This window comes from Colias philodice, unplaced genomic scaffold (assembly GCF_061535455.1).
Source record: "Colias philodice isolate Cphi_HAF_F1 unplaced genomic scaffold, ilColPhil1 Martin Lab GWU primary ptg000018l_1:1-1108441, whole genome shotgun sequence".
Taxonomy (NCBI): Eukaryota; Metazoa; Arthropoda; class Insecta; order Lepidoptera; family Pieridae; genus Colias; species Colias philodice.
Genome location: NW_028322190.1, coordinates 614,721 through 629,887, shown reverse-complemented (window position 1 = coordinate 629,887; position 15,167 = coordinate 614,721). Strand labels below are relative to the sequence as shown.

The window sequence follows — 15,167 nt, the reverse complement described above, 5'->3', positions numbered from 1 at the left end:
TCATTCGGTATTGTAACTGGAACAAGTGTCCGATTTTGTTTCATTTTTGAGAGCATGCCTTGTTGTTATTATTCTTTTTAGCATCTGCTTAGTATGTACATATATTAATTTAAAATAATATCATAAAATGTACAAACGTACCAGTATAGAAAATTGGGGCTAGTTTGTGTTGTGCGAAAAACCTCCGAATATAAAGGTTTTTCTTCACGCACATCGACTTACAAGTCTATAAATATTAAAATACAACTTAATCGTACGTTTACTACAGGCTAGTTCCCACCAATTAAGATTCGCTGGATGCTAGATTATATAAGAAGTTCTTCCTACAATTAGAGTCAATAAACCTATTCACAAACAATCAAGTTTACAAGCTAAATAAAGTCATAGAAAAGATATTCACACGTCGAATATTGCGTCACGTTTCCGCGGCTCTGCGCCTACGCATGTCGATGTTTACATGACAGAACGATAGTTTTGCAACATTCTTACTAATTTGTTGAATTGAATGCATTAATTAAGTAGTAGGCTTAGTAGTAGGTATCTCTATGAACAGCTATGAACTCTATTAGCTTCTCACTCGCGGGCCGCGGCTCCACGTGGTCAAAGGAAAATGGGAATGAGATGTTTCACCGTGGTTAAAAAGTACTTAGACAAAAATCATGTATTAATTTGTAGCATTTTTTGTTACATTATTTTAAATTAATATTTGATTATTTGTTAAATTAATTATTTGCAATATTGCATACATAAAATCCGACAAAATTAACTTGAAAATTAAAATTAAATACAAATTAGTGCTTTCTAATTTTACACTAATGGTGTTAGCTTTGCGGTTTCATCATTCGACCTCCACTTGAGGATGTTACGTAAAATTTGATGCATAAAGTCACTAAAACTGGATGCATTAGCTGATTAAAACAGGTCCACCATCCTGTGCAGGCGTGATTTCTCCTAGAAAACATTTTGTAAACATTAATTTACACGAAATATATGCAAACAAGAGCAATAAATACACATAATTGTTCTACGTTGCTGATTATTAACACTTAATGCGAGATATAATATCAGTTAGTAGGTAACTCTATATAATCGTGTTACATCTTCATTAAAATGGTAATAATATGATACTCGCGAACACTGAATAATCCTAATCTAGATGTTGCCGCAATTCTAATATGACTAATTTAATAATAACAAGCATTTTTTTCTCAATAATATCTAGAGTTCATATATCTTAGATACGTTAAAGGCGTATAAATAAATAAAAACTATAAATCTTTACAAATAAACTATATTATGTGCATAGTTAGACTGTTAGAACATAAAACGGCTAAACTCTTCTGTGATCATACGTTACAATTGCGTAATATTTAATTTCACGAAATCAATATTTCATTGCGATGAAAGGCAATTCGCTCGCATCTTCTTCTACACATCTCGAGCAAGCGATTTATTGGCGACTCTCCATTAGCTAGTTGTAGCCAATTTAATTAGAGGATCACACGGAAGGATGCTGTAACACGGATTATGTTAGGGTACGTTCATCTTACTCTTATCGAGTAGGTACCTATTACTAAAAACAACGAAAATAAAAAATAATATAATATTAGTGAACATAACGATGTTCTTCAGATCCATAACTATAATTAAAATCAAATTTCCTTAAACTCGCAATTCATAGGAAAAGCCTAACGGAAAAACGGTATTAGCTGTAGGCCTATATAAATGATATAATTTCTTAGTATTATTACACAATAAATAGTAGCTATAGTACTCTGTGATATAGCTCAATAAGACAATACCAAGTACCTATAAATACATAACTTGACAAGTCACTGTTCTAAGTAATCGTGATAAGTATGTAACCGATTACATATATCCAATTATATGTAAATTAAACTAATTGGCAGTTAATTACCGGCCAACAAACTTGCGTGTCTACTTTTTTGTCCTTTCCCAATTATATTATAACAAATAAACCTTAATAACTATTGATTACTTGAGATCTTTTAAAACAATAACCAAATACCTTGTTATTTGTTAATTGTATGTTATTTGAAATATACTTACGGCTACATGATACCTATACAATATATTAGGAATATTTTATATTTATTAAATTATGATTTGGTCGTATATGTTTTTAGGAAACATGTTAGCATAATATATGCTCACCGAATGATATCTCCTTTGATGAATTAATTCAGACTCCATTGTGTCCATTGCCTAAGAAGCAGCAAAACTTAACAGGTTTACATCGCGGAAGAGTATCTTTAACTGCAAACGCATCGATTCCAAATTAATTGCTCGCTAGAGCTTGGTTCGAACAAATAATTTAATTTAATAAATATTGATAGTTTTATTGTATACTAGCTTTCGCCCCCGGCTTTGCGCGTCAGTTTAGATATTAGCAAATTATATTCCAAAGCCTTGCTCGAAAATAGACAGACATGTAGACACAGTGGAGGACTTTGTTTTATGCAACGGTTTTATGACATGTTGTGATAGGATGCAGTGATTACTACATTATACTTACTGTACATAATCTTCTAGTATAATATAAAAAACCGGCCAAGTGCGAGTCGGGCTCGCGCACAAAGGGTTCCGTAGCAGCAAATATAATAAATTACAGTTAAATCAACCTATCTCAAAAACTATAAGAGATACTTTGATCAAACCAAAAATCGTTGAAAGAGTTAATTAGCATGCATCACCTCTATTTTTTTTAGAATTTTATACCCCGTAGTTATAAAAATAGAGGGGGGGGGACATACTTTTTACGACTTTGAGAGCTGATATCTCAAAAACCGTTCACTTTAAGAAAAATGTTTTTTAGAAAACTTTATATCATTTTAAAAGACCTTTCCATTGATACCCCACACGGGTATGTACATCGAAAAAAAAAATTTCATCCCTCAGTTACATGTATGGGGGGCCCCACCCCCAATTCTTTTTTTTACTATTTAGTGTCATATTTTTGTAGCGGTTCATACAACACATATTCCCATCAAATTTCATCACTGTAGTACTTATAGTTTCCGAGTAAATCGGCTGTGACAGACGGACAGACGGACAGACGGACAGACGGACATGACGAAACTATAAGGGTTCCGTTTTTGCCATTTTGGCTACGGAACCCTAAAAATGAATCGCAAAGTGTGTTGGTTTGGTTGAGTAGGTTTGGAAACTCGAGAACGGCTGAACCGATTTTATACTATTCCTTGAAGTACCTACGCGGATAAGGAGGGAAAACGTAAACATGTACCACGTGCGAACCGCTATAATGTGGTTGGTAAGTGGTTGGTCGGTTATTATGGACCTACGAAATCACATAACAAAATCAAAATATTGTTTAGTAGAAAAAAAAAGACGTGTGGCACTCGGGGACTGCCGCGGTAAAGCTCACAAAAGCTATTGCATAGCATCGCAACGCTCGCGCTGTGCCGCGCTGGTTGGCTTGGGGAGGTTTTTTCGTTACGGAATTTTTACATTGGGTCGCCGCGCTCAAAGTCTGAGATAAAAGCTATGCAATAGCTTAAACTTGCTAAAAACATAAACCATGTTTTTTTTCATCATAGTCCTACTTACTTTGGTCAAACTAGTAAAAATTGCTGGACAGTAATTATGATTATTAGTTCTTCTAACTTCTAAGGCAAAAATAAACAAAAATGTAAAATTTATATTTTATTTAACAAAAGATTATCTTATTCCTAATCGATTCGACCACAGGATTCGACAAAGTTAAAAAGGTATCTTTTTTATCTGTGCTATGAAAGCGTCCTAAACTCGAAAAATATTTGACAATTGACATATAACGTCAGTGGTCAAATCGTGTCCCAAATAGACATGCGCAAAACAGTACGTCAAATAGTAATGCAACATCACGCATCTCTTCCACGGAAGTGATATTACTCCGTAACATCACACATTACCCGATCGATTTTTAATGAAATGATGACATTAATAATATTATAATGTTTATATTATATTAATGGTGATATGTGAAGTATTACAGATCATAATATTGAAAAATATCAATAATAACTGCAATACTTATTAATTATTACATATCGTAAAATTACAATTTAAGTAAATATTTAAAAAATGTAGTTGATTTTCCTTCATACTTGGCCACGTACTTTATGTTGTTTGTTAATAATTGTAATGAACGCAAGCAAATGTAAAACAAACAAAAAAAAAGTGAGTGATGCGAGTGATGTTTGTAACTGATGCGTAATGCGTGATGTTGCATTACGTGTCAAAGTGACATTACTTTTGTACTATTACACGCATTACCTACCCATGTCTAGTCCCAAATTGTCAAGCTTTGCGTCTGCCCAAGCTTCAATTTATTGAACCGAAAACAATTCGGTTGATAAAAAATATCAAGTTCTGAGTTATATTTATATAAATAAAGATTAAATTTTAAATTATAATTAACTACTGACTATAGTTTATAAAATTCAATATGGATGATATAGAAAAACTAAGTTGCAGTAAGTATTTGACTAAGCGGCATCTTTGCATATAATTTACCATAGTATTAAACAATTATCAATTATTTTAGAGGAAGAATTAGATTTAAGCGATGTGGAACATTCAGCTACAGACGATCATAAGGAAATGGAAGAGAAACCGAAGAAAAATCGTAAGAAAAGACGTCGAGAAATCGATATGGTAAGTTAGTTGAACTTATTTTTAGTATTAGTGCATATTATGTAGAAATAAATGGTATATTAAGAAATGTGTGATTGTGACAATATAGAACCGTAGTGTAGAACGTATTTATAGTAAAATTGAGTATATTATGGTGATCAATGAAACTAATGTTAAGGCAGTTTGTCAAATAAATAAGTACCTACCACAGTAAGCAGTTTCAAATAATTTTAGATAAAACTGTCTGACGATGATGACACTGATGATGAGGGTCTGGCAAAGAAGTTATTGCGGAGACATAGTCCTGGTCCCAACTCTCCGGCATCCCATAGAGAGCCTCGTACTTGTGTATTGAAGGTACAAATAGATTCTTAAGCTTTGTAGTGAATAATCCGATATTATCATTAGTATTTTACTTGATCGTCACATCTTTACTGAACTGATTTAAAACTAAGGACCTCTATTTGGACCACAGCAATTTTGGTTGGAATGCTTATTCAAGCAAGATTATCAATACAGAGACAGTACAGACCAAATATAAATATATTATACAACTTATAGAAGCATTATAACCTGCCTGTCACATTACCAAGAGTATAATTTATGAAAGCACATTAATGCAAAACATAAAAAATGCTACAATCTGATGCAGAAAAACATGATTGTTATTGTAATAGGTTTAAAATGCACTTGAATGCAATGCAATGTGTTTACCTTAAATGAAATGTTACTTTACTTGTTTAATATATAGATTTGATTTGTTATTATATAGATTTACTAGCTTACCGCCCACGGCTTCGCCCGCTTTGTCTAAAACCGAATAATATACTAAAACCTTCCTCTTGAATCACTATCTATTACAAAAAACCGCATCATCCGTTGCATAGTTTTAAAGATTTAAGCATACAATGGGACATAGGGACAGAGAAAGCGACTTTGTTTTATACTATGTAGTGATGGTAAACAATGTGCTTAAATATGTCCAGACACTGTGTATATAACTTCTTAATAACTAAAGACACATTTACATTCCAGGCGAGTCAAAAGCGTCGGCCACTTTCCCGTCTTCTAGAACAGTTGCTGCGTAATTTGGAGAAGCGAGATCCAAACCAGTTCTTTGCTTGGCCGGTGAATGATAACTTTGCACCAGGCTACTCTACTATAATAAGGCGACCAATGGACTTCTCGACTATGAAACAGAAGATTGATGATAATGAATATAAATCGCTCAATTGTTTTATTGTGAGTGATATTTGAACCTTCCTTTTTGCAAAAGATTTTCTTTTTATTTCGTTGTTTGAATTGTATGATTTGTTGAATGTTTCATAACCTATAACTGTTCTCCTTTTGTTAAATAGTTTTAATATCCATGTGTTGAGTGAAAATTTTAAATTAATTTACATTGTTTAACTTGACACATCATTTTACAGTTGCCTTTAATCTATATTAATTCAACAGCTTGAACGTGTAACTAATCCACTCATTTCCTAACAGACACTTTCAATAGGTAAAAACTGAAAATTCTATAATCATTTATTATATATATCTATAATGTTTATTTTTAACTTCCAGAGTGACTTCAAACTAATGTGCAATAACGCAATGAAATACAACAAGCCAGGCACAGTATACCATAAAGCTGCAAAGCGGTTACTCCACGCAGGGCTTAAACAACTAACTCCACAGAAACTAAGACCACTTGGAGATATACTCACTTATATGTATGAGATACCAATACGAGAACTCGGCTTTGACATTGGCAAAATGGATGTCGTGAGTATATGTATTTATATGTAATGTGATAATTAATATGAACTGGGAATTGAAAGCCTCTGTCTTTGTTTCAAATGATACTGTGGTAATGTGGGCTATTTAAGCGATTGATGTTAAAAAAATATAAGGCATATATTACACTGCTTTGTGTATTCATTAAAATATATCATATGATATTTAATTAATTTATCATCAAATTTATTAAGAATATATTGTTATACAAGTAAACTGTATTATTATAAGTATTTTAATCACATTTGATGTATATTTCTAATTATTAAATAGTAATGTGTATTTTCAAAGTTCATATGTCCTATGAAACAAAACAAACTAGAAGAAGTTAAGTTCCATACATTTATAGTATCCTATAATTGTAAAACAGACTCATTTTTTATTATTTATATTGTAATACAGTTGAACCTCGATAACTTAAACCTCGGTAACATAAAAACCTCTGTAACTTCAAAAAATAATATGTTCCCTTCCCATCAGAGCCCAAAACCTCTTTAACTTAAAATACGCAACCTCTATAACTTAAATAAATAATCTCTGTATTGGCCCTCAGTAACTTAAAGAAATGTTTCAACAACCTCTATAACATAAAATTGTTTGTCAAATGAGTCATTTTGAGAGTGTCAAAACAAAAGGTTTCGGTATTTATTGCTTGCACGTGTTTACTATGTATTGTTAACGTAAACAATACATTACCTATTGTTTGCTTTATCGAAATTCTTCAAAGCTTTGCGGCGGTTAGCTTTATGACAACAACTTACTTGCATCATAAGTTTTTGATTGTTGTCCTGGAAACATCACTTTACTTACTGTGTGATAAAACTGGCTTAAAATGAGTCCAAAAAGAAAACTAACAACCCTCACCTACGCTGATAAATTAAAAGCTATAGAAGCAGTGAAAAATGGATAGACCCTTGATAACTTAAAACCTCTATAACTTAAAATATTTTGTGTTTCCCTTGGACTTTAACTTATCGAGGTTCTACTGTATATGGCACATATAAAATATATGTTGAATTGGTTAATCATCATATCCACAAGATAATAAAAATGTATATCTTTCACTATATTTATTGAATGTGCCTGTTTCATTAATATTATTTCATTGCCTGCATTAATTTGAGGATAGTTTGTTAGTCTACATATTATATATTGTATGTATAAACTAAATTCTGATTATTGAATCATCTATTACGTAAAAACTACTGGATCGATTTTTATAACTTTTTACTAATGACATTTGTCTGTGCCCTGTATAACATTTATTTTGTTATATCTAAAATCGTACGTATTTTATTTTATTTACAAAGTATAGTGGGTGGGCTAATCTATGGTCGATGGTATACCATAAAATATAGAAATAATAAAAAGTTGACAAGCTAAATGTTTCTCACGCAGCCGTTACGGACGTACGGTAGAAAGGTTTGCAATATAATTATATTACGTAGTGTTATGCACTTAGATAGATACGCTTAAGGTCATTTTGTATGTTTGTTTTGTGATTACGTCTTAATTATAGTGCGAACTTTTGCATGCGGCGTGTGTGTTTTTGTTTAAGGGTTTCTCTATTTGATGTTATTGGAAATAGTTAATATGGTAAATATATACTTATGTCTTTTTTAAATATTTTTAAATGTTGACAGATGTTTTTTTAATTAACTGTGTTTTTTATGACGCTCGGATAGGATAACTCTATTCGACCTTTGTTGTCATAAAAAATACTATATTTCCAGTAACATCATAACATAATATATGCAGTGTCTATCAAATAACTTAATAAATTCGTAAGCATGTTCTTAAAATGAGTACAAGTCCCTACATTCATGTGCAAATTTTCAAACAGACATTCTAACAGACATCCTTGATACTTGTTGATTTACTTAAAGAGAAACAGAAAATATGGTAACTCAAAAAAATAAACATATAAACAAATAAACATAGACGATATGGTCAATTTCATCTTATATGTTGTCTTATACACATCACGAATATCTATTCTCTATTTGCCATATCAGCTGTCCTATTTTCTTAAGAAATATACCTATTAGGAACAACATTCTGTATCCAAAAAAAGGTCCAAAATTAAGTTATTTGCTATCCACTGCTGTCTTGTGGAGCGATAGCAAAGTGTGAGCAGTGATAAATGTTAGCACAAGGTGCTGAAGCGCAGCAGCCCGCTGAAGAGCGGCGGGTCGGAGGCCGAGGCGGTGTCGGACGGGCAGGAGCGGCCCGACGGGGACGCGCGCAAGATGCACATGGAGGCTGCGCGTGAGCAGCACCGACGTAGGCTCGCCAAGCAGGGTGAGACACACAAATAAAAAAAAATGTGTGCGTGTACTAGTGTACACACGTAAGAAGTGAAACTTCTTTATGACCTTAAAAATGTCACGAGTATGGCGTAACGCAAAAATGTCACGCGTACGGCGTAACGCAAAAATGTTACACTAAATTTTTGTCCAACCCCGATAAAGAAGTTTCACTTCAAAAAAAATATTTTCAAGTTTAAATTTTTAGTGCTCAAACATGGCTCTGACATCTGAAATAGGTTATTACCAGTTTCTCAGAAAAAAAAGAAAATGCGTTTTTTTTATTTTTATGCAAGATAAAAAAGGTATTTCAAAAACTTAAGTTTTCGTAAAATGTTTATCCACTTGGTCCAGAATATTAACCTAATTAGAAACTTCCAGCATTCCCCCGTATGGACGCGGATGGTAAGACCACACTGTGCCTAGTGACGCACACGGCTGATGCCGTCGAGGACAAGCCGTTAACACTGGGACAGTATATTGGAAAATTAAGTCAGGGCACTGGCACTCTGCATAGTAAGTTGCTCTTTCTCCTGTATTATTTCTCAGATTAGACAGATTTTGAGTAGGAAGAAAGATATATTTGTGCGGAAAAATAATAATTTATAGTTGTCAATTCTGTTAAATTTTTCTATTATTTACCTTTACCTTTCAAAATATTTTACGGAGACACTTGATATCTAAAATATTGCGCTCTGAAACTTTAAAACTTTAGAATTTCATAATAGCGATTTCAAGCCAATACAAAATCTAATAGATCTCATAAAAGTACCTCATTCCGTTGTTAAATAGATTTTATTTATTTATTTATTTTATTTATTAATTCTTTATTGCTCTTAAAAATTACAAATTGAGACTTAATCTAGGATACGTTGTAACATACGGCGGTCTTATCGCTAAATAGCGATTTCTTCCAGACAACCGGTTGTACAGAGAGAAATTAAGTAAAGGATAGGAGTAGGGCAGAGCATAAATAAATATATGAACAAAAATAAAAAGAAGAAGAGTTTTACCAATAAATAAATAAATAACCACTTGCAGCGACCCGTGAGGACCGTCGCAACTTGGCCAAAGGCGTGAAGCCGCTGCACTATGGCCCCTTCAGCTCGTACGCGCCCGCATACGACGCGACATTCGCCACGCTCACCGCGCACGAGACGCACCTCGTGTACCACACGCTGCGTGAGTTATACACACACATACACATAATATTGTGTAGCGTAACATAAACACCTCCCACACACATGTATAATATTATGTATCATACCATTACACTGTGTAAGTGACAAACACTCTCGAAACACTTAGTTTACCACTCCCACTAATCACAAAAAAGCATTACCTGACATACACACAAACACACACGCTCACAGCGATAACGCAAGCACGTTCACCGCACACACACATCACACGCTACACAACACAATTTGTTCAACTCCCCAGCCATTGAAGCCATCATCCATACTCACTTTCGTACACACACACATGCTTATTTATTGTAGAATTAGTCGCCCACACACCCATAATAAAGCACTTCTGTTTTATTCATACCTTACACACATAAACACATTATCATATGTTTATGTACATTCTGTTCTACAAAAAATCTTCACTTAACACCAATATGCATAAGTTATGTGGTGTCGATTAGAGGGCTAATCGTCACCACATAACTTTATTTTTTTTAAATGCTGATCATAGAAATAAATTAAAATTTCCTGTTCCATCCAGCATCAGAAACTGGTCAAGGCAACGAGGAGTTACTACGCTTCGCGCCCGACTCTCCTTGGGCGCTCATATACGACATGGAGGCGATGTTCCCGGAGAAGAAGCAGCAGCCTGAACCAACCGTACCTAAGGATGAAAATGTAAGGCAATTTATTGAGAAGCGAACAAAGAAAATATGTTTTCATGTTTCAAATGCAATAAGCATTTGAATAATTTTTTGCCTTTTCCTTTCTCCTGGACTATTTTTTTTGTAGCCTTTTTGATCAAAATATCAATTTCTTTTGAAAAATGTTTGCAATCTGTAACAACAGGGTGGACACATTGCAGACAAATTAGACACTTCTGGCTTTCCAAAAAAATAAAAATCACGTTCTTTCAGGATCTATCAAAGGTGAAGATCGACATGGACGAGCTGCGCACGCTGTCGGAGCTGGGCGTGGACACGGAGTTCCTCGCGGACATCGAGGAGGAGGTGGTCGCGGCGCAGCACGACTACGGGATCGCGCCCGCGCTGCGGCACACGGGCGAGCTGCTGCTGCGGCTCGAGCGCGAGCAGCGCGACCGCCTGTCCGCGCCGCCGCCGCACCACCTGGCGCTGTGTCCCCGCGCCGCCGGCCCCGAGCGCGAGCTGGCGCGCCTGGCCGCCGCCTGCCTGCGCGCCATGCTGCAGCGCGTGCCGCCGCGCCACGTGGCGCCGCCCGCCGCGCTGCGCCGCGCCATGGGCGTCACGCTCGCGCACCTCGGTACGTGCACACCCCCCGCCCCGCACACACACCCCGCGCCATGCTGCAGCGCGTGCCGCCGCGCCACGTGGCGCCGCCCGCCGCGCTGCGCCGCGCCATGGGCGTCACGCTCGCGCACCTCGGTACGTGCACACCCCCCGCCCCGCACACACACACCCCGCGCCATGCTACGTACCACACCATACACACACGCAAACCCTCGTGTTCCAAACCACACGATACACACACACGCAAACCCTCGTGTTCCAAACCACACGATACATACACACGCAAACCCTCGTGTTCCAAACCACACGATACATACACACGCAAACCCTCGCGTTCCAAACCACACCATTCACACACGCTCGCACTAACGCGTGGATGCACATACATCTAACAGCCGCAATAGATTCCACAACACAGCAAGAACACTTCGACCCGCATTGTACCTAAAAAACATTATTTCTTTACGGCGGCCAAAATAATATCGATTTTTATTCAATTATGTATTTTTAGAAACTATAAACTTCATGTATTTTTACAGATACTCCGATGGCAGTCGACGACTTTGAAATGGAGATCCACGAACAGAGAGACACCTCCGATCCAGATTCTAGATCCAGTCACGATAAATAATTATTCTATAAAAATAAGTTCCTATCTGGGAAATACTAAATTAACTCTGTTGAGTTTACGTTATTTGTTAGTGAAGGATGTTATTGGTAAAGAAATAAAAAAATATATATTATGAAAGTTTTTTTATTTTTCCGCAACCAATTCGTAATGAATGAAATATTATAAAATTATTACATATTAAAAAACAAAGAATTTAACTTTACTCAGTTTTGTCATAGCACCTTGGATAAGTTACGTATAATCGAGTCCATAATGGCTCAATTGTTTGAGTGTGTGAATATTAAGGACAAGAAACAAAGTAGACAAGGTAGATAATAATTCAATTTTACTAATTGTAATTAATGACTTGTCAAATATTGATGGTTATTATAGATGGCGTAGACGTAAAAACTAAAAATATGAAATTTAACGTACTTACCTACTAGGGAGGCCTACACATCCATCAAATAAAAATGTTTCCTCTGAGAAACGCACCGTGAATCCTGAAAAATGTAATTTTTCATTTGACTAAAATATATAAGATTTACAAACATAATGTTGTACATTATAAAAAAACGTATTTGTATTTTTTTTTTGTTCTGGTGAGCATTACAATGTAATTCCAAAATGAATAAGGCTGACAATCCATTAATTATTATTATTTGTTAAACATTTTTTCTATTCACCGCAATGATATTATATATAGAAACAAGAGGTAGATACGTCATCAACGCACCAAAACTGATTCCGTGAATTGGTCCTATTTGGGACCAATGCAATCAGTCAGATTGTCACCGGTCCCAGTGAGCGTATATGCCGATAGGTACATTAAAGTTGTCGAAAATGCCTTCCTGTGTGTTCAGAAAGTGCACGTATTCGTGCAAAAAAATAAAAAAAGATAAAGGAATATCATATCACAGCAAAATATATTAAATTATTACAGTTTAAGAGTAAAAATAACAATTTACAATTCTTTATGAATGACACTTTCTTGACACGTGTATTGAAATAATGAAAGGGATAAAACATTGCTTCAATCACTAGTGTGACAAAGCTAGCGTACACTGTGTTCAAAGATTATCATGTAGATACGATTATTGAAAATAGAACGGTTATTTTATTAATTTCGATTTTGGTAAATACTTGATTATTTTTATATTTAAATCCACAGTTTACATCCAGTGCATATAATTAACAAATATAGCTATTTATTATATACAATGAAATCGTGATGGCAAAAATGTTTGTTTGCAATAATAAAATGATAAATAAAAATAAAATGATGTTGAATATACGTAAACATTAAAGAAAAGATTATCGCTACTGACGAAAAATGCTATTTGCTTTTCTGTAAATAGCTATTGAACATAAATTTTATTTGTGTTTTAGATAAAAAAGGCTTATACTTCATCCTTTCTTTTATTTCATCCTTTTTTTTCATCTAGGCACCACTATTATTATAATTATCCTACAAGTTGGAGTGATGACCTTGTACGGGTTTCGGGAACTGCCTTGAAACGAATAGCGTAAGATCGGTCCTTATGGAGTTCTTTAAGGAGGATTATGCAGTATGCTCAGCAGTGGGTGTTTATCGGGTGAAATTATGATGACCGAAAACGAACACCACAGCTAGTAATAAATACTTAATACAGTTATATCTCCAAAAAAAATTTTTTTTTCATTGTAATACGACATCATAATAATCATAAAATAGTAAATGAAATTGACACATTTATTTACTTGTGCAGGAAACCTAACATCTATATCTATAACATTGAACCTTCTGTGTCGTTAGTCTATGCCAATTACCATGGCAACTATTTGTTTATTTATATTTAATTGGCGAATTCTTATGACTTTTGCTTACACCTGCGCGGAAGTGACAAACTATCTTTGTCTTTTTTGTTTATATCATTTTATTAGAGCCATCTCTCTTATACAGTCTGTCAATGTAATAAATCAAGTAAAATGAAAATTGTATTTGTGTGTGCCTGACACTGCATATGAAGCATTTTTTTTGGATATATTGTGAGTATATAACGTATCTATACATAAAATATCATTGATTCACCGATATAATTTGGATGTTAAATCAAGGTATTCTTTAATTATGTTAGAAGGTACATCTAATCGACAATAGATGGCGTTAAATTCAACAACGGTAAATGTTGCTTCTAGTTAACAAGAGATGGCGTTAAATTAAATAGGTTGTTAATGTTGTTCTAGTCATCAATAGATGGCGTTAAACTCAATAACATTAAAAGATACTTCCAGTCGACAATAGATGGCGTTAAATTAAATAGGTTGTTAATGTTGTTCTAGTCATCAATAGATGGCGCTAAACTCAATAACATTAAAAGATACTTCCAGTCGACAATAGATGGCGCTAAATTAAATAAGTTGTTAATGTTGTTCTAGTCAACAATAGATGGCGCTAAACTCAATTACGTTATATGATAGTTCTAGTCGACAATAGATGGCGCTTAATTAAATAAATATTACATACACGTTCCTCTAGTGGTCAATAGATGGCGCTACGTAACAAGTCATTGTCTTCTGGGCATTTTCACAAAAATGTACCCCCTCCTTGAAAAATATATTTTTTTTTATAGTATTATATTTTAAACTTTTTTTGGTCTCTTTAAAACGGAAATTCAATATACTTCAAGAAAAAATATACTATGATGGGTTTAAAATGAGAAAACTGTAAAAATAATAGGACACAATGGAAAGTCTCGCAATTTTATATCAGTTGTGTGACTATATTCAGTAGCTGGAAAAACAGTGCAAAATATAAGAATTTTTAGATATTGTTTATTTATTAACTTAAAATCGTTATTTTGTATATTTTAAACACTCACTATTCCCTACTTTTGGATCTAAGCTAATTAAAAAAAACAATAGTACATTCAGTATTGTGACTCTGGTACTTTAACTGTCATTATTATCTTTACATTTAAAATGTTAGATACTTTTTTAGAGAAAAGGCAACAAATATAACACTTATGTATTATTCTCCATTAAAGGGACTGATTTGAAGGGCATTAAATGTAAAATCTACTCAAATATTTAAAAAATTCAGCTCCGTAATATAGGGACAGTCACACAACCGAATACCTAAAAAGGGAAAGGGTGCGTTTACATGGCGAAAAAAAAGTACGCAGGCACACATAATAAATATAATTATAAACTTAACTTAACTTCAAACTAAATTATCACAATCAGTTCGGGCTTAAGCCATCACATTATTATTATTTATCTAAAGGGTTAATTACTATCAAGATTCAAGAATAAGAAGTCTTTTTTATGTTTTATATTGGCACTAATCAAATTAATCAGTCGATAATCAGTC

General features: G+C 34.2%; 1 protein-coding gene across 1 annotated transcript; it reads left to right on the top strand.

Annotated features, from left to right (window-relative positions):
• Nucleotides 1-4,315: 4,315 nt before the first annotated feature.
• Nucleotides 4,316-11,942, top strand: Brd7-9 (Bromodomain containing 7/9). The gene is made up of 11 exons (XM_089714101.1): nt 4,316-4,496; nt 4,568-4,677; nt 4,891-5,013; nt 5,692-5,898; nt 6,229-6,429; nt 8,592-8,742; nt 9,129-9,263; nt 9,789-9,929; nt 10,479-10,615; nt 10,855-11,218; nt 11,745-11,942. Exons 1-11 carry the CDS (start codon nt 4,469-4,471, stop codon nt 11,834-11,836), a joined length of 1,689 nt encoding a protein of 562 aa, XP_089570227.1. The 5' UTR covers nt 4,316-4,468; the 3' UTR covers nt 11,837-11,942.
• Nucleotides 11,943-15,167: the final 3,225 nt, after the last annotated feature.